The sequence below is a fragment of the Lepisma saccharinum genome, chromosome 25, assembly GCF_977018435.1.
Source record: "Lepisma saccharinum chromosome 25, izLepSacc3.1, whole genome shotgun sequence".
In the NCBI taxonomy this organism is placed as follows: domain Eukaryota; kingdom Metazoa; phylum Arthropoda; class Insecta; order Zygentoma; family Lepismatidae; genus Lepisma; species Lepisma saccharinum.
This window is the reverse complement of record NC_139253.1, coordinates 49942543-49965898: the sequence shown is the minus strand read 5'-3', so window position 1 is coordinate 49965898 and position 23356 is coordinate 49942543. Positions and strand designations below refer to the sequence as shown.

General features: G+C 36.4%; 1 protein-coding gene across 2 annotated transcripts in view; it reads left to right on the top strand.

Moving 5' to 3' along the window:
• Nab2 (Nuclear polyadenosine RNA-binding 2) overlaps positions 1-12703 on the top strand; it is a 67321-nt gene extending 54618 nt beyond the window's left edge. For both annotated transcript variants that reach the window (XM_083111447.1, XM_083111446.1), the window contains 4 exons: positions 620-728; positions 5642-5781; positions 8226-8311; positions 12207-12703. In XM_083111447.1, the coding sequence (XP_082967573.1) occupies positions 620-728; positions 5642-5781; positions 8226-8311; positions 12207-12320 (449 nt within the window). In that variant the 3' untranslated portion in view covers positions 12321-12703. The remainder of the gene's footprint in view (positions 1-619; positions 729-5641; positions 5782-8225; positions 8312-12206) is intronic.
• The last annotated feature ends 10653 nt before the right edge of the window (positions 12704-23356 follow it).

The window sequence follows — 23356 nt, the reverse complement described above, 5'->3', positions numbered from 1 at the left end:
TGAATGCCCGAGAGAATCTTTTCATCAGTAAACCATTTATCTTTTATTTATCAATAACCATAGCATATCATTTCTATAGAGATTTACATTCTGATAATGTCTAATTTTTATTTTCGTGTGTGTGTTATCAAATAGATGATGACTCGGAATGATTAAACTTTTGAGAGCTGCTGACACTCTCATATACATTTTATATATACGTACAGTAAGTCTTAGACAATAAGTTTTTCAGGAACTTATGGCTAAAGAAAAATGAAAAATCTGAGAATGAAATTTTTTGTCCTCACTCACTGACTCATCAATGCATAGACCAAACTCACATACCATGGGTGACTTTGTCTTAAGATATAAGCACCGATCCAGAAGGAATTTTCTGAAATTCAGTCCCTAATGGGGGGAAAATATGGAAGGGGTTAAACTTTCTTATTTTGATAAGATCGACCTCTGTGGCAGAGTGGTTAGCACAGCATGCTACAATGCTTCGTGATTAGCCAATATCGGAAGGAAAGCAATACTAAATAATACAAGTAAGTAAGTTTCTCATATGGCATGGGTAAGTTAGTATTAATGGAAGGATATGACTACAGTATTTATATGTACAAAATTTGTTTTGTTGCAGAGGTTCAGGCAGTAGAGGTGAAACCAAAGCACAACGAACGCTGCAAGTATTGGCCAGCTTGCAGACAAGGTGACAAGTGTGAATTCCATCATCCAACTACTTCATGCAAGTAAGTCATCAGTGTTAACGTATTCTTGTCTTTATGTTCTCTTGACAAAACTTCATACAGCATGTACGAGGTCCATTTTTCTTGTAGTGGCAACACTGTTGGTATAGGCTTGTCAGTTATCGCTGGAACAAAATACAATCGAGTTGTTTAGTCTTGTACTACGGATCGTGTGTAGGTGTTTGGTGCTGAATAGTACTGTTGTGTGGTAGAAGACGTTAAAGTGAAGTGTGTGTATAATACCTCCTCTGAACAATTGTCATGTGTGAAGAACAGCAAATATTCATCAAATTTCAGGTTGCACGTGGAAGGAATTGCCTGGCAAATTCACAAGGGCTTATGCGAGGCATGTGGGGACCACACTTTACCATATTCAGGGTGGCGACAGACCTGGAAAACCGGGAAAAGTCAGGGAATTTGAGGTGTCAAAAAAAGTCAGGGAAATGTCAGAGAATTTCGTCTTCATTGACTTTTTTATTATTTATTTATTTAAAGATATCATTATACAACTCTGCACGGGAACAGGAAATCTTGTTCGTAAGTTTCGGCCTAAACTTTTAGGCCCCTTTTATGCGCAACACAACCACGGCGCCAGAAACCAGTGATGGCAGGAGGAGAGAGAGAGAGAGCGAGAGAGAAATTTCTCTCACCCGGGCTTCTCGGTGGGAATTTTAAATTCGAACACTCTTTGGAGGAAAATTGTTATAACTCGGGCACTATGGGAGCAATCTACTTCAGATAACTTTTTTTTTCCAGCTAAAACATAGCGCATGCAACCGTGTACAATTCAGAACACCGGACCGAGGAAGGGGGCTTGGGAGGGGCACATCCCCCGAATTTCAATGGAAAAAACATAAAAACCTGGAGTTTGGAAAAAACATAAAAACCTGGAGTTTGCCCCCCTCTTCTCCCGCTATTTTGGGGAGAAGGCACGAACTTTATTATTCTTTTCAAAGAATGGACATTTCTCAAGAGAGTGAATCATGTTTCATGTTCTTGGGTGCTTTACAAGTTGAATAATAAGCCAAAATGTGAATTTTGTTTTTACGAAAAATAGGTAATTTGTATTTTTGGAGGAAAATTGTTATAACTCTGGCACTATGGGAGCAATCTACTTCGGATAATTTTTGTTTTGCAGCTAAAACATCAGAGCATGCAACCGTGTACAATTCAGAATGCCGAACCGAGGAAGGGCTGTTTGGGGGGGCGCGACCTCCGAATTTCAATGAAAAAACAAAAAAAATCTGGAGTTTGCCCCTTCTTCTCCTGCTATTTGGAAAAAAAGAAGTGAACTTTATTATTCTTTTCAAAGAATAGACATTTCTCAAGAAAATGAAACATGTTTCATGTTCTTCGTTGCCATACAAGTTGAATAATAAGCCAAAATGTGATTATTTTTTTTAACGAAAAATAGGTAATTTGCATTTTTGGAGGAAAATTGTTATATCTCGGGCACTATGGGAGCAATCTACTTCGGATAAGTTTTGTTTTGCATCTAAAACATCAGAGCATACAATTGTGTACAATTCAGAATGCCGAACCGAGGAAGGGGTGTTTGGGGGGCGTGACCCCCGAATTTCAATGAAAAAACCATAAAAATCTGGAGTTTGCCCCCTCTTCTCCCGCTATTTGGGAAGAAGTCGCGAACTTTAGTATTCTTTTCAAAGAATGGACATTTATCAAGAGAATGAAACATGTTTTATGTTCTTGGGTGCCATACAAGTTGAATAATAAGGCAAAATGTGATTTTTTTAATTTTTTTTTTTGCGAAAAATAGGTAATTGCATTTTTGGAGGAAAATTGTTATAACTCTGGCACTAGGGAGAAATCTACTTCGGATAATTTTTGTTTTGCAGCTAAAACATCAGAGCATGCAACCGTGTACAATTCAGAATGCCGAACCGAGGAAGGGGGGTTTGGGGGGTGCGACCACTGAATTTCAATGAAAATACAACATAAAAATCTGGAGTTTGCCCCCTCTTCTCCCGTTATTTTTGGGAGAAGGTGCAAATCTTAGTATTCTCTTCCAGGAATGGACGTTTCCAAAGAGATTGAAACATGTTTCATGTTCCTGGATGCCATACAAGTTGAATAATGAGCCAAAATGTGAAACTCTGTTCGTAAATGTGGCATGGATATGTTGCGTAGAGGGTGGGAGGTTGATCTATGAATTTAACAGGCTTGCTCCAGACCTATGTCAGAGTTTCCACCCAAACATAAGAGTATGAAGGTCCAAAAAGCACATACATTTCATAATCAGCATTGGGCGAGTACGACCTTACTCTGATGATACCATATGGTATCATCGGGGGAGTAAAGGTTAAGCCTGTAAATATTATGTGGAAAATGCATTGAATTATCATTTTTTCTTGACCGTATGGGAGTAGTAAGGGGACTTGTGAACAGATGGAGCGGATAAGAGAGGGTGGCGCCGTCCGATAGTTGTCGGACGTCGTAGTAAGGCATTTTGTTGGGCAAACTGAAGGAACATGGCAACAAATAGGTTCCATTGATACATACGATTTTTGTCGAATATCGCCACCCGACAAAGTGTCTCACTACAACATGCGACAGAAATTGCATGGACTGCAACATCCAACAAAAATTGCATGCATAAACAAGAAGAGGTTTAGACTGCAAATATGCTGCTGGAATTTTACTACTCTTCTGGCTCAATTCACCTTATTTTATGTAGCAGTGCTTACGAAGGTTTTCTTTCATCATCCTGACGTATTACTGGTTTCGCACAAGTTTACAATGACATTGCACTATTCTTAGATATCAAGAAGAATCCAATCAAATGGGATATATATTGAATACTATCACGAAAAGTGAAACACAAACCTGCATTGGTGAACGTTATAAAAATTGGCAAGTGTATGCTCCCAACCTCAAATTTACTGCAACACTAGTATTGCAATGAAATTAACGCCACTCTCTGTCCTGTCTGTTTAAACTCGTGAGAGATGGTCATTAATCTCTCACTGAATAAGGTTAATGTTGAATATTATGAAATAAAATACTAATAATGAATACGTAATTTTTTTAATATCATATTTACTCGAATCATTCAATCATAAAAGCAAATCACTTTCTTCAAGAATTGACTTTTCTCTGTCAGCCCTGCTAAATTTTCACTTTCCATCTACTGATTTATACGAGGGGTGGCCAGAAAGTAATTTCCAATTAGTAGGGACATTGATTTTTCGCAAACTCCAAAACTGTGAAAAATGGTAATTGCTGCGAAGTTATGTTTAGGAATGTGCAGTGATGTCTGGACACATTTCTCGCCCGTTCGAAATATTGAAATAATGCGAATTTGGCATAAAATGCGAATTATTGGCATTTTTAGCGATTTTTTTAAAAATAAATTTCCTAAAACAACGAAAAATTCCATGGAATCCAAGATTCTTGTCTTTTCTAGGCAGGTGTTATTTTACATGTAAAGCATATCTCTTGAGGTGCGATAATTATTCTATCAATGCTAATTGACCACCTGGAAGCTCAACCACTATCATTTTGTCCAAATGAGCCTTCAACTCATCCCAGACTGCAGTTCCTTTTCGATTTATACATGATATGCGACACAGAAACGCGGAATGAGAAATTTGATTATTAAGTAATATTTACATTTATGAAATACCAAAGTGCAAGCCTCCGTTATGGAGTGGTTAGCACACAGTGCTACGATGAAAAAGGTCCCTTGTTCGAATCCCGGAATTGGAAAACATTGGCGGATCTAGAAGTTGCAGTTGGGTATCTCACCCCACAGAAAATCACTTCCAACCTACAGTTGCACTAGTCTATACAAAAGAGAAGAAGTAGTATAAACAGGAATAATATTGTTTTGCAAAAATAGCGATCCAGATCTGGAATAGATTGTTATTATAGGGTTGGAAGAAGCACATTTTATATACATACCTATTTATGAAATTTATGGTAATGGAAAATGTGCTGCAATTTTTTGCGGTGTCCTCTTTTTTTATGTCTGTGTCCTCCTTTTTTGCCGTGCCATGTCCTCCTTTTTGAATGTATGTGTGGTCACCCTACCTCTGGCAGGTTATCTTTAGCAATTATTACACCTATTCCCCTTGTAGACAACAAACATGATTAATTTTAGCAATTCAGGAACACACTGCAAATTTATTTCAAAGATGTATCAGAAAATATTGAGTTACAAGACACCATTGTCTGTTGAAAAGCACCTTGTTTCAAATTACCATTACAGCCCAATGTTGTTTCTGGACAACATTATCTTTGGCAACATTGCAGTAGAAATAAATTGCAGTCAATGACAATATTTTAAAAAAATCATTGTTTCATACAACTATGCCCATTCACAGCAAAAAATTAACATGCAAGAATGCCACAGATATGCATGGTGCATATTCAACAATGCCTACCACCCTACAAAAACACTACCTTTTACCAAGAAATATTAAGACTTATTCTGTGTATACACACAGTGGAACCTCGATTTTACATTTTCCTTCATTATGCATTCACTCTTCGTGGTCTCAATAGAACAAAATGTTATAAAATTTCCTGGATTTTACATTTTAAGTTTTTTCACCTTGGTTTCCTGAAAAACATAAAATCGAGGTTCCACTGTATTTTGAAACAGACATAATCTACATTCATCTACCTTGAAATCAAATTCACTGTGTATGTCGTTATTAAACATTAGTTTTATCAACCAGCAATTATTAAATATCATGTTCACAAAACAACATTAGTGTTGAAATGGTTAAAACTGAGTTGAATGGAACAGCAGCTGTGAAAATATGTAAGTGGAAATGAAAAATCAACAGAATGCACTGAATCTAAAAGCTAGTGTAGATGCTACTAATTTATTTGTAAGTACTGTAATTACTATTCAAAATGTTTCAAACTTTCCTTTTTTTTTAAATTTATAGGGCTTTTCCAAATTGCAAATACGGAGAGAAATGCCTTTATATACATCCAAACTGTAAATTTGATGCTGCTTGTACTCGAAGAGATTGTCCTTTTACACATGCAAGTCCTAGGAATATTGGTGCCATAACTCCTGTAGTAGGTAAGTGTGTGGTGTTGTAGTAGTTTTTAACATTTTTGGCTTCAATTTATTGCACACAAGGTTCTATTCTATTATTAATTGCCAACTGGCAACTTATTAATATTAAGGATGGAAAATGATCATGGTGCCATAATCAAGGTGTCTAGCAGTCTGGAAGCACTGAAAAAATCAGAGATCCCATATTGACGCATGTATAATACGCATGTGTGTGCAATGCGTACCCTGGTTTCTGATGGGGAAAGTAACAAACAATTATATCTTGTAAATAATGCACAGTACATTTCAGGTTCAAGACGTGGCTTTCTTACTTGTAAGTCGTAAAGCTGTTGCTATGCTGATCAAGAGGGAATGACATCATACTTATTCAGGCCTGTTGCTATGTGGAGCAAGAAGAGAATGTCATCTTGTGTATATAATAAGTTATCAACCCAGACCACCTCTTCCTCCACTGTGTTTAGCATCCCCAAGCTTTGATTTCTGTGACCACCTTGTTTATTCTGTAGTAGAATCAAGTCAGATCAAATTATGTTAATTTATTTGCAGCGCTCGGGAAGTTATTTTCTATTATTCCTCACGTGACTAATTACCACTGATACACATGCTGTGTGACAGGAGGTGCATGCTCGAAATTCTGCCAGAATGGCACAGTGCCACTTTTCTCTGTGTCGCAAAACATTCTGTCACAAAGTGAAAAATCATGGAAAATTACCATTGCACTTAATAGTGTTTTTTTTTAAAAATTATTACTACTAATGAAATCCAACCTGGTAATTTGTATTTGCGCCTGTTAATAGTGCAAACTGACACAGGTGAAAGTACACAATAATAGAAGCAAAAAAGTCTCAGTAAACATGGGTCTGCAAACGAGCCGTTTTTGAGATAATCGCGAATGTGTGATTTCAAGCTGCCACTGACTTCATTGTTTGTAAACATCGTCCTACTTGGTAAAATGCTAATAATGTGTGTGAATGTGTGGTTACAAGCCATCATTGATTGCATTTTGTAAACACGGAGTGCTTTACTCCTTGCGCGGTCCGAGGTTTGCTTTTGTTTACAAAACAGAACATTTCCGAGAGGTTGCGTTGTAATCAAACAGGATAGATACAATCAGTACACAGTCTAACCGTACTGTGGGAGTCACATCAGTTGTGCTGTACTGCGTAGTGAAAATAGAACCTTACAGCAACGAAGAGTATGAACACTTTGAACACCTCCTTTAACAGGTACGAGTGTACAGTAATTGTAACATGTACCATACTGACGTAGTACTGTATTTCTTGTTAAAGTAGTTCAATAAAAGAAGTGAGACCTCCAATGACTTTTTTATTACTGTATTATTAGCATTTTACCAACTAGGACGACGTTTACAAACAATGAAGTCAGCGGCGGCTTGTAATCACACATTCGCGATTATCTCGAAAACGGTTCGTTTGCAGACCCATGTTTATTGAGACTTTTTTGCTTCTATTATTGTGTACTTTCACCTGTGTCAGTTTGCGCTATTACTTTTGAGACACCCTGTATACATGTTACATGCAAAGACATAGTGAAAACATATGTGGGATTAATGTTGTCTCTCCGAATTATTCCATGCATAATACGCAGCACAGTTTTTGGGGGCAAAAATTTTGGAAAAAATGTGCATGAGTAATTATGGTATTACTTTTTGTGGAAAAATCAATGATTCTATAGTAGAACTCGTACAATAGAAAATCTAAAAATCAGTAGCAAAAATGGATAAATTTGCTACAGCAGGTGTTACTCATCCAGTGAACATCAGAAAGGATGTTCCTTGAATCTGGAGCACATGGCTTGTGGTCTTCACATTAAACAAAGATATCTGTCTGTGACAAATACTGTTTGACTGCCATTGGCTTATTACTCGATTCCAAATTCCAAATTGTTTATAGTCATTTTAAACTTTATTTGTATAAAAATGAAAAATTTTCTGCAAATAGAGAATTGGAAATTCTATGTTAAATACTACATGAAAGGGGTATTTCTATGCAGAGGGTATAAAAGAACTTTTCCACAGTGCCAAATGTGCTTTGAAAATAATGGAAAAAAATGAAGTGGCTATGTACGTGCTACATTAATACAATGTTGCTACACTACTTTTCTTGTTTAATATAATCAATCTGCCCTTATTTTTTAAATGCACAATGTAGGTGTATGCTTGTAATTAAAAAGATTCATGACTTTTTATTTATTCGCCATAGCTATTATAATATAACTCTTGAGGATTTTCCTCATTAATTAAAATGTATCTCATTTTCTTTTTATTGTTCGTGGCCTCCTTGTGTAAAAGCTGCCTTTCTTTGATTCATTATTTTCAATGTGGTTATATTTGACTTGTCCTGGCTTCCCTGTCCCATTTTTGATAAACTTGTGAGAAGAAAATGTATTTTTCGCACAATTTGTTGATTTATCATTTATTTTTGCAGTTCACACCAGGCCAGTGGCTCCACCTGCTGTATGTCGGTTTTTTCCAAAGTGCACAAACATGAATTGCCAATTTTATCATCCCCGGGTAAGCCTTTTTGTCTTTTTACTCTGTTTGTAATTTTAAACAATTGGCAAGATGTTTATACAAAATTATTTTCCTGTAGTTTACGGTTATTACAAGCATAAGAAAACAGTTTTTTCTTTGTGACGTTTCAGGAGAACACACGCTCCTGATGAAAGGAGCGTGTGTTCTCCTGAAACGTCACAAAGAAAAAACTGTTTTCTTATGCTTGTAATAACCGTAAACTACAGGAAAATAATTCTATCATGCAAGCAATGCGTACATACAAGAAAAACTGTTTATACAAAATATTAGCAAAATGTAATTGGACTTTAACCAAGTAAGTTAACTTAAAACACAGAATTGACATGGGAAACTACTATGTCTATGTATTTCAATGTTTTGTGTGTGTATATAATGAACTCGGTGACTTGAGACAGGAGCATTATGCTACTCCATAGTTGATAAATTCAAACGAGTCTAGAGTTTTCAAGAGGCAGCAGAGGGTTCCCGTTCACTCAGATTCTGGGTAGCATGCCATTAACATGTATGCCTCACACACAACTATTGACAGGGTGGCTACTCACCGGGAATTCCTTGAATTCTTGGAATTATGCGTACATTACTGGCTCCGGGAATTATGTGTGATTTTTTCTCCGTAGATCTGAAAAATTGCAACTTTATTAATCCAGATCCAATTTAAACATATTTATAAATGCCCTGAGGTAGGTTTTCACAGTATAGCTTTAATTTTTTTCAAGGAATGAAAGGAAAGGTGCATGGAAAATGAAACAGACTTTTCTTAATCCATTTACTTTGTTAGTGTCCTTTGCAGAACAATATACCTGACACACGGAAGATTATTGCAAGATAAGATATCTTGAAGTTGATTGGTTCAATTTGACTTTGCAATTCTTATAGAATTAACAATTTTTCGTAGATTAGTATATCCCTTAACATTGTGACTTGCGTTTGTAGATGTCGAGTCTGAGTATGTGAAATGGCAAATGTAAACTCCGCACCTTAAGTTAAATATATTACTCATATATGCATACTGTTTAATTGAATTAGAATTTTTGGATACATTGGAATCACACAGACCCTTTATAATGTCAGTATATTTGTGTGGGTGGGTGGTGAGGGTGGTAATATGTAAGGTTGAAATAAAGAAAACATCTTCTTGTACCCTTGCATTTCTGGAAATTTGCCTTGAAAACCAGGAATTATACTTGAATTTTATCATGGTCCTCGAGTGGCCACCCTGATTAAGTACTTCACAAGTTCTTAGTCGGGACAATCAATTGCCACTTGGAATGTGCACTTCCCTTTATACAGGGTGTCTCAAAAGTAATAGTGCATACTGACACAGGTGAAAGTACACGATAATAGAAGCAACAAAGTCTCAATAATCATGGGTCTGCAAAGGAGCCATTTTCGAGATAATCGCGAATGTGTGATTACAAGCTGCTACTGACTTCATTGTTTGTAAACGTCGCCCTAGTTGGTAAAATGCTAATAATGTGTGCAAATGTGTGGGTACAAGCCGTACCACCTCTTGGAAATGTTCTGTGTTGTAAACAAAGAGCAAACCTCGGACTGTACAAGGAATAAAGCACTCGGTGTTTACAAAGTGCAATCAATGGTGGCTTGTAACCACACATTCACACACATTTATATTAGCATTTTACCAACTAGGACAATGTTTACAAACAATGAAATCAGTGGCGGCTTGTAATCACACATTCGAGATTATCTCGAAAATGGCTCATTTGCAAACCCATGTTTACCGAGACTTTTTTTGCTTCTATTATTGTGTACTTTCACCTGTGTCAGTTTGCGCTATTACTTATGAGACACCCTGTATATAATGGTAACTGATATTTACAGGCCAACGAGGCTCTAACACCAGGACATGTGACTAGGATAATCCTCTGTGGGATTGTGTTGTCCTGTGTTTATCCTTATGTGTGTTGAATGCCCCTCTTCAGATACAGTATAGTTTTTGTTGTTTTTAGTAGTCTATGACTGTTTTAGCAATTGATTTAGGAAGTTTTTAACAGACATATTTCATTTTTTTGTTCAGGCTTTTTCCTCAGGTTGTTCTACTAAGGGGCTTATCCTTATACTGTGCGACAGGCAAAAATAGCTTATGTGCTCTTAATATAAATATCAATCTGCCAATCAAGTACATATATTCTGAGGTCATGGCTTCATAAACTGAATGTAGCAGAAAGTTTGTGGTTGTATCATGAGCCTTACTTGAAATTCGACAAATAATTTATGCAGTGAAGTGCACGAAGAATGTTAATGAGACTTGCCTACAACATCCTGCTTAAGAATAAATATTAATGACATGTTAATTATGACTTACAATGTATAATTAAAGGGATGAAAGTTGTCCCGCCCCCCCCCCCCCCCCCATAAATCCTGCCAATGAACTAAATGTCATTGAACTTTTGCTGAGTATTGTGGCAGAGAAAAATCATACTTACTATAAGGAAGATTCTTCAAAGTATGCATCACATAAGTATTTACAGTAATCTAATATACTTTTCTATTCTATTACATTATTATAACACATCATACTTGATAAATACCAAAAGTTTTTTGCTCACTTAACAAAAAAAAAAAAGGATCAGGGATGGGTCAGATTTGAACCTGTGATCTTTCGTTGTTGATAAAAAAAAAGGAGGATTCTGATGAGAAACTCTTTGTTGACACTTGTGAAAACAAACACCTGCCCATGTTCTGAACCCATTTTCAAAGATGCTATTATGGAAAATATTCACTTTTCAGAAATGTCAAATTTTGTCCAAGGTATTTTAATTAAAATTTTGCCTAAACTCCTGAGAAATTTGTCTCTTTGTGTTAAAATTTGACAGAAATTTCCTCCAGGTGGAGAAAGACCAGTTTACTGTTTCAAACCTCGCATAAATTTCTCTCTGGTCAATTTGAGGATGAAGAGTCTTCAATATCCCCCCAATTCCTGAAGTCCATTTGGGATTTCTATTTGATTCTGTATTATATTGTTGTTATATTAGTCAATTTGGGTAAATGATGCACTGGAAGTCTAACGTCCAACAACAAGTATCTTTAATCAGCATGCACGTAGAACTAAACGAAAGGATTACATGCTACATGTATAACCTGCATATGCTGTATAGGAAGAGACGAGATACACAGAATATCGATAGATACAAAAAACTGTCTGGTCACAGACTACTAACAAACATTATACGTACATGTAGTGTTTCATCTCTTGACAACATATATTACTGGTTTGTAGTTTCTAAATTCATGGAATATGCAAAAATGTAAATATTTCACTACTTCATTTTTCATTTAGTAGCAGTAGTGTACTCTTTGTTGGCTCTGAAGTGCTATGTGTTGCCAAATTTACGAATTCAAGTGTTAGAATTTTCCCAGGATGGGCAAGTAAGAGGCTGGGATATTTACCTGCTAAATTCACCAATCCACCACATGTTTCATGATTTCAAACCAAAAACAACTTGGTTTCAACTCAGTTTGAGGAGATAACTCCTTACCAAGACTAAAACCAACTAAAATCTGCAAGGTGTAAAATCTCCAAACTTGTGGTAAAAGCTGGTTCTGCGTAAGTATAAACAAGGACTACAGAAAATCCCACAGGATTATCCTGATTTGTGGGATCTTTATGCCTTTAAAGTATGTACTTATTTCCTTTTAAGTATGAAATTGTTCAAGTTTTCTACTTTTATTATCTTTTTAGGTGCTTTGATCCCAACCTTTTCTTATTGCATATTAGCTCTCTGGTTTTCGAATTCTCCCCATGCTGTTATGATTTGGACCATAGCGTGCCACATTATTTCACTTAATAACTTTCAAAGTGGATTTATGTATATTTAATGCTAACATATGTATTTTCTGTTTTTAATTTTAGCCATGTCGGTATGGAAGATTTTGTAATAAGTTTGACTGCACTTTCGTTCATTCAGAAGTTCCAACGAAGGATAAGTTGAAATGGATTTCTCCTTCATCAAAGACTTTAATATGAATGATACTATTAAGTGGATTGTGTTTGCAAAAACTCTCTTTTTGTAAAGACTGACAGTATTTTTTTTAAAAAAATTCAACTTTATTATGTAACTCAGTATATACTGGTGTGTATATAGCTTTCAGTTCTTGTACATTTTGTGTAATGTACATCAAGTACTCAAGTGCTTGTTTATGTATACGTGTGTGTTATTTCAATTGCCATCATACATATGTGCATATGTTTTTAACTATAATGAGTTTTTGTGAGTAAGACAGCCTGAAAACAATGGCATGTACAAAGATCAATTCATACTTTGAAAACATTCATGTGGAAAGTATGACATTTGTAATGAAATTACAGTGTAATAATATTCTGTAAGTAAATGATTGTTGCAAAATGTACAGAGCATTTTCATTTTCTTTGGTGTTTTTTTACTAGTGATAGGTAGGGAGACAAATTTATGGTAAATAAAAACTGAGGAGAGCGGTAAATAAAATGTTAGATCAGCGGTATATACCAGCGGTGGAAAAAAAAATTGGCACACACTTTTTCATCATGAGAGAAAACAACATACAAAAGAGCTATAAATTGATAAACTACTTCATTTTTATAAACTGTACACATACACAAGTATTTAGATGTCCAACCAAAAAGAAAACATCAACAGAAAATAACTTCATTTCTAAATTGCATATTCAGGGGAAGAAAGGAATGCAGCTTGACAGGGAGCGAAGTTTTCGAACTGAGATTATGTGCATGGGAAATCCCAATTTGCAGCGTCTTCCTGATGTGATCGAAGATAAAACGTTCTTCAGCTGCAAGTGGTAGGAAACTTTAGGCAAACGTTTCGTTACAAATCAACAGTTTGCGCGCACAACCTCGATTGCCGGTTTCTGCATATTTTTTTACTTAATTTGATGATATTTCATGGTTATTTCGCGAAAAAGTGTTCATTTCATGGAAAAGCACACATTTCGCATTACTTTGCGAATAAAACTCATGCATATTTCATCATTGGGTGTGTAGTTACGTGCAGAATGTTCAAAATTGCATCTTTTTTTCACATTTCGTGATTTCGCGCTTCGCAAAAATTCAATGTCCCTAGTGATAGGTTTGCATTAATGCAGAACTGACATACGAATTCTTCTAAAATCCAAGTTAAAAACCCATATTAATTTTAAATGAGTAATAATTCATACTACTATGTGAGTGTTCACTGAATTGTGACTACACTGCTAACTAATCAAGTCCAAGTGATGTTCAAATATGAGTAAGAATTTATTTCCTAGTATTGCAGGGAAGAGTGAATGGAAAGATGCATGCAGAATCACGTTAGGACATGTTCCAACTTGTTATTGGTACTGGTTGTTGGATTGCATCTCGTTGCACCAGTCGATCATAAGCAGCATGTCGGAGGAGGAGAGAGATGATCTGTTATTGCACAGCACTGATCTCTGTAAGATAATTAGTGGTCACCCTAAGGAAATTTGATCCTCAACATAGTTTTCATTCTATCAAATAGAACAGGCCATTCCCACTTCAAGTTCTTGAACAGTCATATACAGTGGAACCTTGATTTTGCATTTTTCAGGGGACCACTGACCTCTGTGGCAGATTGGTTACCACAGTGAGGCCAAATGTCCTGAGTTTGAATACCGACCTGGTCATGGGTGTTCTTTGTGAGTGCCGTGTCATCAAATTCATTATATCATCCCTCATCCTTATTTTCGTGATTAGCTAAAAGTGACAGAAAACAATCCCTAAATAACAAACAGAATCAAACGATGAGTTTCACAAAGATTTTTGTCTGTAAGCAGCAGCACATCTGAGAAAAAGAGTGAGAAAAGAAAGCCTTTTCTGGAATTTCTCTACTCTTGGCAACATATAAAATATTATCTAACATTCTTTTAGCAAAACTAACCCCATATGCTATTGAAATTATAGGTGATTATCAATGTGGATTTAAACGTAACAGATCAAATTTTTCACATCAGACAGACACTTCAGAAAAAAGTGGGCATATAATCAAAATGTCCATCAGCTATTCATTGTTTTTAAAAAAGCATATGATTCAGTCAAAAGAGATAAATTATATAATATATTAGTCGAGTTTACCTAAGAAGCTTGTTAATATGATAAAAGTATACACCAGTGAAACAGGAAGTAAAATTCGTGTGGATATTAATATGTCTGACAAATTTACAATTCATGATGGGTTAAAACAAGGAGATGCACTATATCCATTGCGCTTTAATTTTGCCTTAGAATACGCTGTTAGGAAGGTAAAAGAAACTAACGAAGGACTAAAATTAAACCGTGTGACTCAGCTATTAGCATATGCAGATGATGTAGACTTAATGGGGGATGATCTAAATACAATTAAGAATAATGCTAAAATATTTTTCAAAGCAGCTAAAGAGCTAGGTTTGGAAGTTAGCAAAGAGAAAACTAAATATATGCTTACAGGCCGAAACCAAGTGTTAGGTAATAATCAAAATCTAATTATTGATAACAACTTGTTTGAACCAGTTTCCAAATTCAAGTACTTAGGAGTAATATTAACAAATGAAAATTATATTAGAGGAAATAAAAAAGCAGGCTTAGTTCAGGAAATGCATGTTATTTTCTCTTCATAAACTTTTGTCTTCTCGTTTACTATCTAAGAAACTAAAAGTTAAAATATACAAAACAGTAATTTTGCCTGCATTATTATATGGATGCGAAACTTGGTCCCTTACATTGAAAGAGGAACATAAATTAAGAGTATTTGAAAATAAGATCCTTAGGAAAATATTTGGGCCTAAAAAGGATGAGGAGACAGTGTAGAAGGTTACGTAAGGGTCATTCCATGTCAAATCATCAGAATTTTGTAAAAATGTCACCCACCATCCCCGATTTTGATGATATTTGGTATGCTTATAGAACTTTTGATGCTGATTACAAAAATGACAACTTTTTTAAAATTGGTCCAGGGGATCAGAAGTTACGTGCTTTTTAAGATCTCCGTGTACGCCACATGCGGCTCCACTTTGAATAACACGCATTAGGTTATAAACGATCGTATCTTCCCTCGGGTTTGCCGTAGAAACTTCAAGTTTGTTTTATTTTCTTCAGAATAGTATAAGCTTTCATTTAAATAACGTTTCAGATTAATGCATCAGTAAACATGTATTTTTATATATAGTTTTATTTATTTTTTTAGAAAAATAAATGACTAACTTCAAGAGCGAATTTCATGCAATGCCCCCCCTTCAATTTCCCCCCAATTTTATATGTAGGTAGCTCAGAGTGTGTACTAATGCCTGAGGGAAAAATTGGGATGGGCGGTTCAGACACAGGGTGATAAAAAAATCATTTGCATAAAATGACATTAAAAGTAAATCTTATTAAAAATGCTTATGTATTTAGCACAAAGCCTGATGTACAATATGTTTCAAGCTACAATATTCAAAATTTATGTTCACTATGTGTGAATGTAAGCATAGGCGTAACCTAGCAGGGGCAAAGGAAAGCTCATGCCCTCTCCCAAATTTATAGATTAATTTAAAATTTGCAAGTAGCTAATAATTACAGTGGAACCCCGATTTAAGTTCCTCAATTTTATATTTTCCTTCATTTTGCATTCAATCTTGGTGGTCCCAACATAGCAAATTGTTTCGAAATTTTCCAAGATTTTACATTTTCCCGTGTATTAATTATTTTCAGCTTGATCTCCTGTATAACGTAAAATCCAGGTTCCATTGTATCTAAGTTAGTTTCAACTGTCTTCAGTTTTTTTAAAAAAATTATATAATATATAATTATATATATAATCATTATTAACATTCCCAAGTTTAGCAAATTTATCTTCGAGAACATTCTTTTTGTGCATTTTATCTCAATATGGAAGTTCTTTTTTGGCTACTCTTCATGTAATATGAAGTAAGAATTAATACTACACATTTGTGCTGATTGAAGTTTTTTTTCAAATGGAGCTTTTTCGCCACATACCACAGAAAATATCCTTGTGATGGGTTGGTTGGAACAGTAAAAATACTTGTATAGACTTCTATAGTATAAAGCAACAAATACGGCAATTATGTACCAATTCCATAGAAATAGTATTCAAGGCATAAATTTCTTAGTAATCATCTAGGGTAAAATGACAACAACTCACAGTACAATGTGTCAGTGATTGCAAAGTACTACATCAGTACCAGGAAGTATGCACAATTTTGAACTTATATGTTCCGTAACTTACTTTTTAGAAGTAACTGAGTTACAGTCACTCATTTAAAAAGTTACTCAGTTATTGTTACTGGTACTTTGAAAGTAACTGAGTTTCTTTTACAGTTACTGTAACAGTAACGTACTGTCAGTGATCATTGATTTGTGTAAAAGTTACACACAATCAATGATCATGAAGACTTCCATGTTTTACTTATGTTTCTAGTACATAATATATATTCATATACTGGGTGAGTCTTTTAAAAGAGGCCCCTTGGAAAATGTGCTCCTTGCATGAAGGCAACCCTGGTACACCGAAGAGAAGAGCGGGGTAGAGAACAGTCCAGGATATCGGTGCCAAGTAGTTTCGACAACATGACATAGAGGGAGATTGAAAAGAAAGTGTCCAATGATGACCTTGAGGCAGGCAGCGTGCAGGTCAGTTGAGTGCAGTTGATCGGCGAGGAAAGTTGTGATTGTGGTTCGGTGGGTCAGCATGGTGTTAACGGTGCAGCAGCGTATCTTTGTTGTCAAGGCGTATGCACGCCTCGGTTCTTGGAAACAGTGTGCAGATTTGTTTACGACGGAGTTCGCGGTGAATGGAGTTCCAGCGAAGGCCCCAACCAAATCAGTAATGCAAAAACTGATTGCAAAATGGCGGGAAAACGGATCCGTGCTGAATAGGCCAAAAGTGCGTCCAAAGACTGTCCGCACTGAGGCAAAGGTGGGCTACGCAGCGCAACTAATGATACGCAGTCCACGAAAATCATCTCGGCGTTTGGCACAACAGTTGCAGGTGACCCAGTCAACCGCTATGCGGATCCTGAAGCAGGACTTGAACTTGCACGCATTCAAAGTTACCGTGATGCATCAGGTGCGGGATGTGGACAAGGCAGCTCGCGTGCAGTTTTGTGAGTGGTTTCTGTCCAATATTGCTCCGGAGGTGCTGCAGGATGGTTACTTGTTCATTTCCGATGAAGCATGGTTCCATCTGTCTGGCTACATAAACTCCCAGAACACGCGACACTGGTCAGGTGACAATCCACACGTGTTCATGGAGGTTCCACTGCACGCCCAGAAACTCGGTGTCTGGTGTGCCGTGTCGTCATGCCGCATCATCCCCGTGTTTTTCCACGAGACTGTGAACTCGGCTCGTTACATCAGTAACATATTCAACGTGTTTGTTGAACAACTGACTGAGGATGAGCGAAGGAACGCTTACTTTCAGCAGGATGGAGCCACGGCGCATATAGCATGTGCAACGATCATGCGCATTGAGTCAGTGTTTCCGCCTGATCGCGTCATCAGCCGTGGCACAAACCAACCTTGGCCACCTCGTTCTCCAGATTTATCACCCTGTGATTTCTTCTTGTGGGGAGCTCTAAAGGGACAGGTGTATAGCAACAACCCTCACACACTCGAAGAACTCGAGAACAATATTTTCACAGTTATCCAGGACATCCCGCAGGATGTCCTCGCCCGTGCTTTTCAGAACATGTAGTATCGTCTGCACACGTGCCTCGAGGTCAACGGAAGACACTTCCAGCACCTCTTCTAGGTAGGTTGTTGTCAGGCTGTACTGTATTTACAGAAGAGATGTTTCATTCATTTACGTTTATGTCAAGTTGTCTAAACTGCTTGGCACAGATATCCTGGACTGTTCTCTACCCTGCTCTTCTCTTCGGTGAACCAGGTTTGCCTACAATCAAGGAGCACATTTTCCACGGGGCCTCTTTTAAAAGACTCACCCAGTATTTACATTATTACTGCTAATAAATGATGGAAAACACAGTCAGCTTTGCTTGAACGATTATAATTAAAAAATCATTTGTATGCTGACCACGGTATTTTGAATATGGTGTCATTGATTCCACTTGCACCTATTTCTTTCTCCTCCATTCCAAGTTCAACCAGATCCAAAGATCCACACCCTCGACAATGACTTTTTCCTAGCTGGACAACCACATTCCAAACGAACACAAGAGTCTACCAAAAACAATGGAGTTTTCACATACAATTAGAAATGAATTACAGTAAAGCGTGGATGTTCTAAATTTAGTATGCAACAAAGCATAGCTTCCTTGCCAGCAATTCCAAGAAAATCCTTTCACGTAGCATCTGGAGAAGGTACATATTTTTTTATATATAGTCTGGAACAGAATTGTCCAATTTAGCTATTTCCCTACTGCAAAAAGTGACTCTGTTACGTTAACGTTACAGGTACTTACTTTTAAAAGTAACTAGTTACAGTTAGAATTCCTAAATAAAAAGTAACTGTTACTTGTAACTTTGTAACTAGTTACTTCGAAACACTAGTTGTTTAACAGCCAGAGCAAAAATAGTAAGTGCTGATGTAATATGTTTTGTAACTGTATGGTTTGACTTTTGTGAAGGAGTAGCTTTCCGAATTCCAACTGTAAACAGTTATGTAGTAGCATGTGTGTGCGTGACTCAAACTTGTTTGTAACGTTAGGATTGCTTCAAAAGTCCAAGTGGAAATGGAGATGAAGCTATTAAATTCTTGCATCCACTTGGTCCATCAACTTCCAAAAAGAATGCTGTGTCCAGTGGGTACATTAACAACACAAATGGAAGGACATGTGTACTTAGTGATAAGTCAAATAGTTTTGTGTGTTTGAAATGGTCAAAATATCCATGTAAAATGTGAACAGCACAATTTATAGTACATGAAATTTTGGCAATGCATAGAGTACAATTTTTAGTAGGTACTATCTTAATGGGTGTCACTTGGAAACTATTTTTGGGTTGAGATAATCACAAAGTTTTCCATCGCATAAAAATAGTGTCCAGGATTATTTGATAAACACATTTGAAAAATCACAATTATTACTGTTTATTCGTTTGTTCCTCAAGTGCCAAGAGGATCACAAGATAAATATAACTTGTAAATTTTTATTACTCTATAAATTTGGGAGAGGGCAAGAGCTTTCCTTTGCCCCTGCTAGGTTACGCCTATGCTTACATTCACACATAGTGAACATAAATTTTGAATATTGTACCTTGCAACATATTGTACTTCAGGCTTTTTGCTAAATACATAAGCATTTCTAATAAGATTTACTTTTAATGTCATTTTATGCAAATGATTTTTTTATCACCCTGTGTCTGAACCGCCCATCCCAATTTTTCCCTCAGGCATTAGTACACACTCTGAGCTACGTACATATAAAATTGGGGGGAAATTGAAGGGGGGGGCATTGCATGAAATTCACTCTTGAAGTTAGTCATTTATTTTTCTAAAAAAATAAATAAAACTATATATAAAAATACATGTTTATTGATGCATTAATCTGAAACATTATTTAAATGAAAGCTTATACTATTCTGAAGAAAATAAAACAAACTTGAAGTTTCAACGGCAAACCCGAGGGAAGATACGATCGTTTATAACCTAATGCGTGTTATTCAAAGTGGAGCCGCATGTGGCATACACGGAGATCTTAAAAAGTGCGTAACTTCTGACCCACTTGACCAATTTAAAAAAAGTTGTCATTTTTGTAATCAGCATCAAAAGTTCTATAAGCATACCAAATTTCATCAAAATGGGGGATGGTGGGTGACATGGCCTGGATGAATTGACGTGGAATGACCCATAATTTAGAAGTACATAATTTGTATTCATGTCCAGATATTATTAGAATGATTAAATCAAGAAGACTTAGGTGGGCAGGCCATGTGGCACGAATGGGAGGGGAAAGAGGAGTTTACAGGATTCTTGTTGGGAAACCTGATGGTAAGAGACCTGTAGGAAGGCCAAGATGAAGATGGAGGGATAATGTTGAGATGGACCTAAAGGAAATTGGTAGGGATGGAAAAGAGTATATAATATAGATCTTGCTCAGGATAGGGACAGATGGAAGGCCTATGTTGCTGCAGCCATGAACCTTCGGGTTAAAGAAGACTAGAGAGTGAGTGAGTGGAATCCTGCATGTATAAATCAATTGAATATTTATTCTTTTTCAAACCAGTATCAAAACTGTAAGATTATCCAGGGTGATATTGATTAGAGATATTCTCTACTCCATTGTATATTATTCACATACAAAACTACACATTTAAAAAAAGTTTACATCTGAAGCATTTTTGAAGAGCTTGTATTAAATAATAATGTAACATTTGATTCTCTATTTTATGTTTTTTTTATTTATTATTATTTACAGCATTGGCACGTACACTGGAAACTGAATGAAAATTGAGTTTTCTTGAAATGACAGCTGCCACAATGTTATTAGCAATTCTACCTTATATTGTCGGTGCATCGATTCTGAGGCAAGATTTTATAGTACCAGGTGTTTCAATAAATTTGATATCATTTTGTAATATAATAACATTACCAATTCTGGTGCAAAGCAAATGATCTGAAAATTTAACAGTATCTGTAGAAACACCTCAAAAGTCAATGTATAATGTGGCATGAAGACAACTTTGATACACGTCTTGTTTTTAGTGATGAGGCCACATTTCACATGAATGGCAAAGTCAACAATCATAACGTTCGCATTTGGGGCGAACAAAATCCCCATGCCACATTCAAGCAAGTGAGAAACTCACCAAAAGTGGCTGGCTGTCTTCTGTGCCTTTACCAAGAATCATCATCATGGCTGTTTTTCTTTGCAGGAAATGTGACCAGGAATGATTATCTTCAAATGCTTCAGACCTGGCTCAAGAATACACTTGTTCATTTTACACCTCACTTCACTGAAAGTTCAAATATGCAGGCGTATCTTAATGAGAGACTGCCAGGGTGATGGACTGGGCATGCTAGTGATGAAGATAATGTGCTTTCGAAATGGCCACCTCGCTCACCAGACCTGATCCCTTGTGCTTTTTCCTCTGGTTGGGTTGAAACCATATTATCTGCTATTCATAGAAAATATTTCAGACTGCAGTCATTTCCATATCGCAATTAAACTGGTGTTTTTTTTCAAAATTAGGAAACATTATGTTTTCTTGTGAACACATTGAAAGCGGTCGAATATATGAATTCCATTACCTACAGACAAGCCGAGCATGTCCAGATCTACAGTTGCCAAGCCACATAATCTGAGACTACAATTCACACAGTCAACATGAAAGTTTCCTCAACAATGTGACATCATTCTTATTTCATTTGCAATGGCATGTCCACAAATTTGTAAAGGAGGGATAGGGATAAATATATAACTGGTACATCCACCAGCAGGCGCGTGCCCAGGATTTTCGTAAGGGGGGGGGGGTTATGAATCTAACACATTTTCCAGTTCACAGGTCAAATTTCTTGTAATAAATTAGATAATTAATATACTTGGATTTTACCCCAATGAACGCAATCAATGTATTTGCTATGGATGCTTCATGTTTTTATTGCATCATATAAAAGCACCTGCTTGAATATTTCCAAATTATTAATATTTTATATTTAATTGCTCAAATATAATTTTTAAACAAAAAGTATGTGCACTCAACATTGTAACAACATTAAAGAGATTAAGACTACTTGATGTCTTAAAGACAGTAATAAATAAGGTACCACAGTTCAACAATTTAAATTCTGAAATTTAGGGCTCGAGGTTTCTGTGCGAGTTCTGACAATAAATTATGTCGTCACAAGTAAATTTTATATCCCGGTGAATGTTCAGAGCAGCTAACCCATTTAATCTTTCTTCGCAAATGGTATTTCAAAGATAGGTCTTCAAGTGCCTCAAAGTTGAGAATGATTTCTCATTTGATGTTGTTGTTACCGGGATTGTACATAATATGAGCAAACGTGAGTTTACCCAGGGAAATATTACTTCACTGCACATATCAATTGCTTCAAGAGCATTTACTAGACGTCTTTGCATTGCTGTAAGATGACGATACCACAGTTTCATTTCAGTGTGAGCGTCGTCGCCTTGTAATCAAGGTGTCCCGGGTTCAATACCCGGTGGAGGCTAATAGTGGTTCGGATCTCACTTTAAACTTTAGGCCCAGTCCCGATTAGCCTTACTGTGCATAAAGTGGATTTAAAACATCAATTCAATCAACATTGTACTTGTTGTGGAGATGGTTTTGCTAACTATTGTGTACATTTTTGGCATTGTATTATTATATTATTGGTCAAAACATTTGTTTGACAGTCGACAAACAAATACGAACCGCTTCAGTAATTAACATTTTCTACTACAGTGTTATTAATGTGTCATATTCATTTTCATATTAGGTCTATGGAGAGGAATTTTGTATAATGTTAACGTTATGGAACTGCGAAACCAACTGTTGAAGGGGCCACTCCCCCCTTCCGCTCCGAAGCCCAGTACCGCACCACAGGATCTGTCACTGAGCCCGACAAAATCTTGCCAGACAGTGCTCGAAATGCAAATTCGTAGCCGAAAAGGGAGGGGATGTTTGATCGATTTTGGAAATACGAGGGGGTACATCCTTGTATGGATCAACATGGAGACAATACAGTAGGTGGAGGATGCTCAATATGAAAATTATTCTAATTGGGGGTATGATTTGTGAAACTTTCTTAACTGGAGGCAGCATCCCCTACTTCGACCACTGATGCCAGAAAAGATGCTTTCAGAAAATGCATTTATTACTGCACACGTATATTACTTATTGTATTTGTTGCGTTTGTACAAGAGAAATATTCAGAAGATTTGTAAGGAATATTTACAGTTAATAGGATGCCTATCTAGTCTATCCCGTGTCGTAATACAAACTTTATCCTTTTCCTACAAAATAATAAAACTGTCCATGCCAACCGTGATTTTATAATGTGGTTGCATACATATACACTAGCGACATTAGTGCCACTGCTCCGACGCCAGGGTTTCAAATACCTTGGTGGATCTATAAGATAG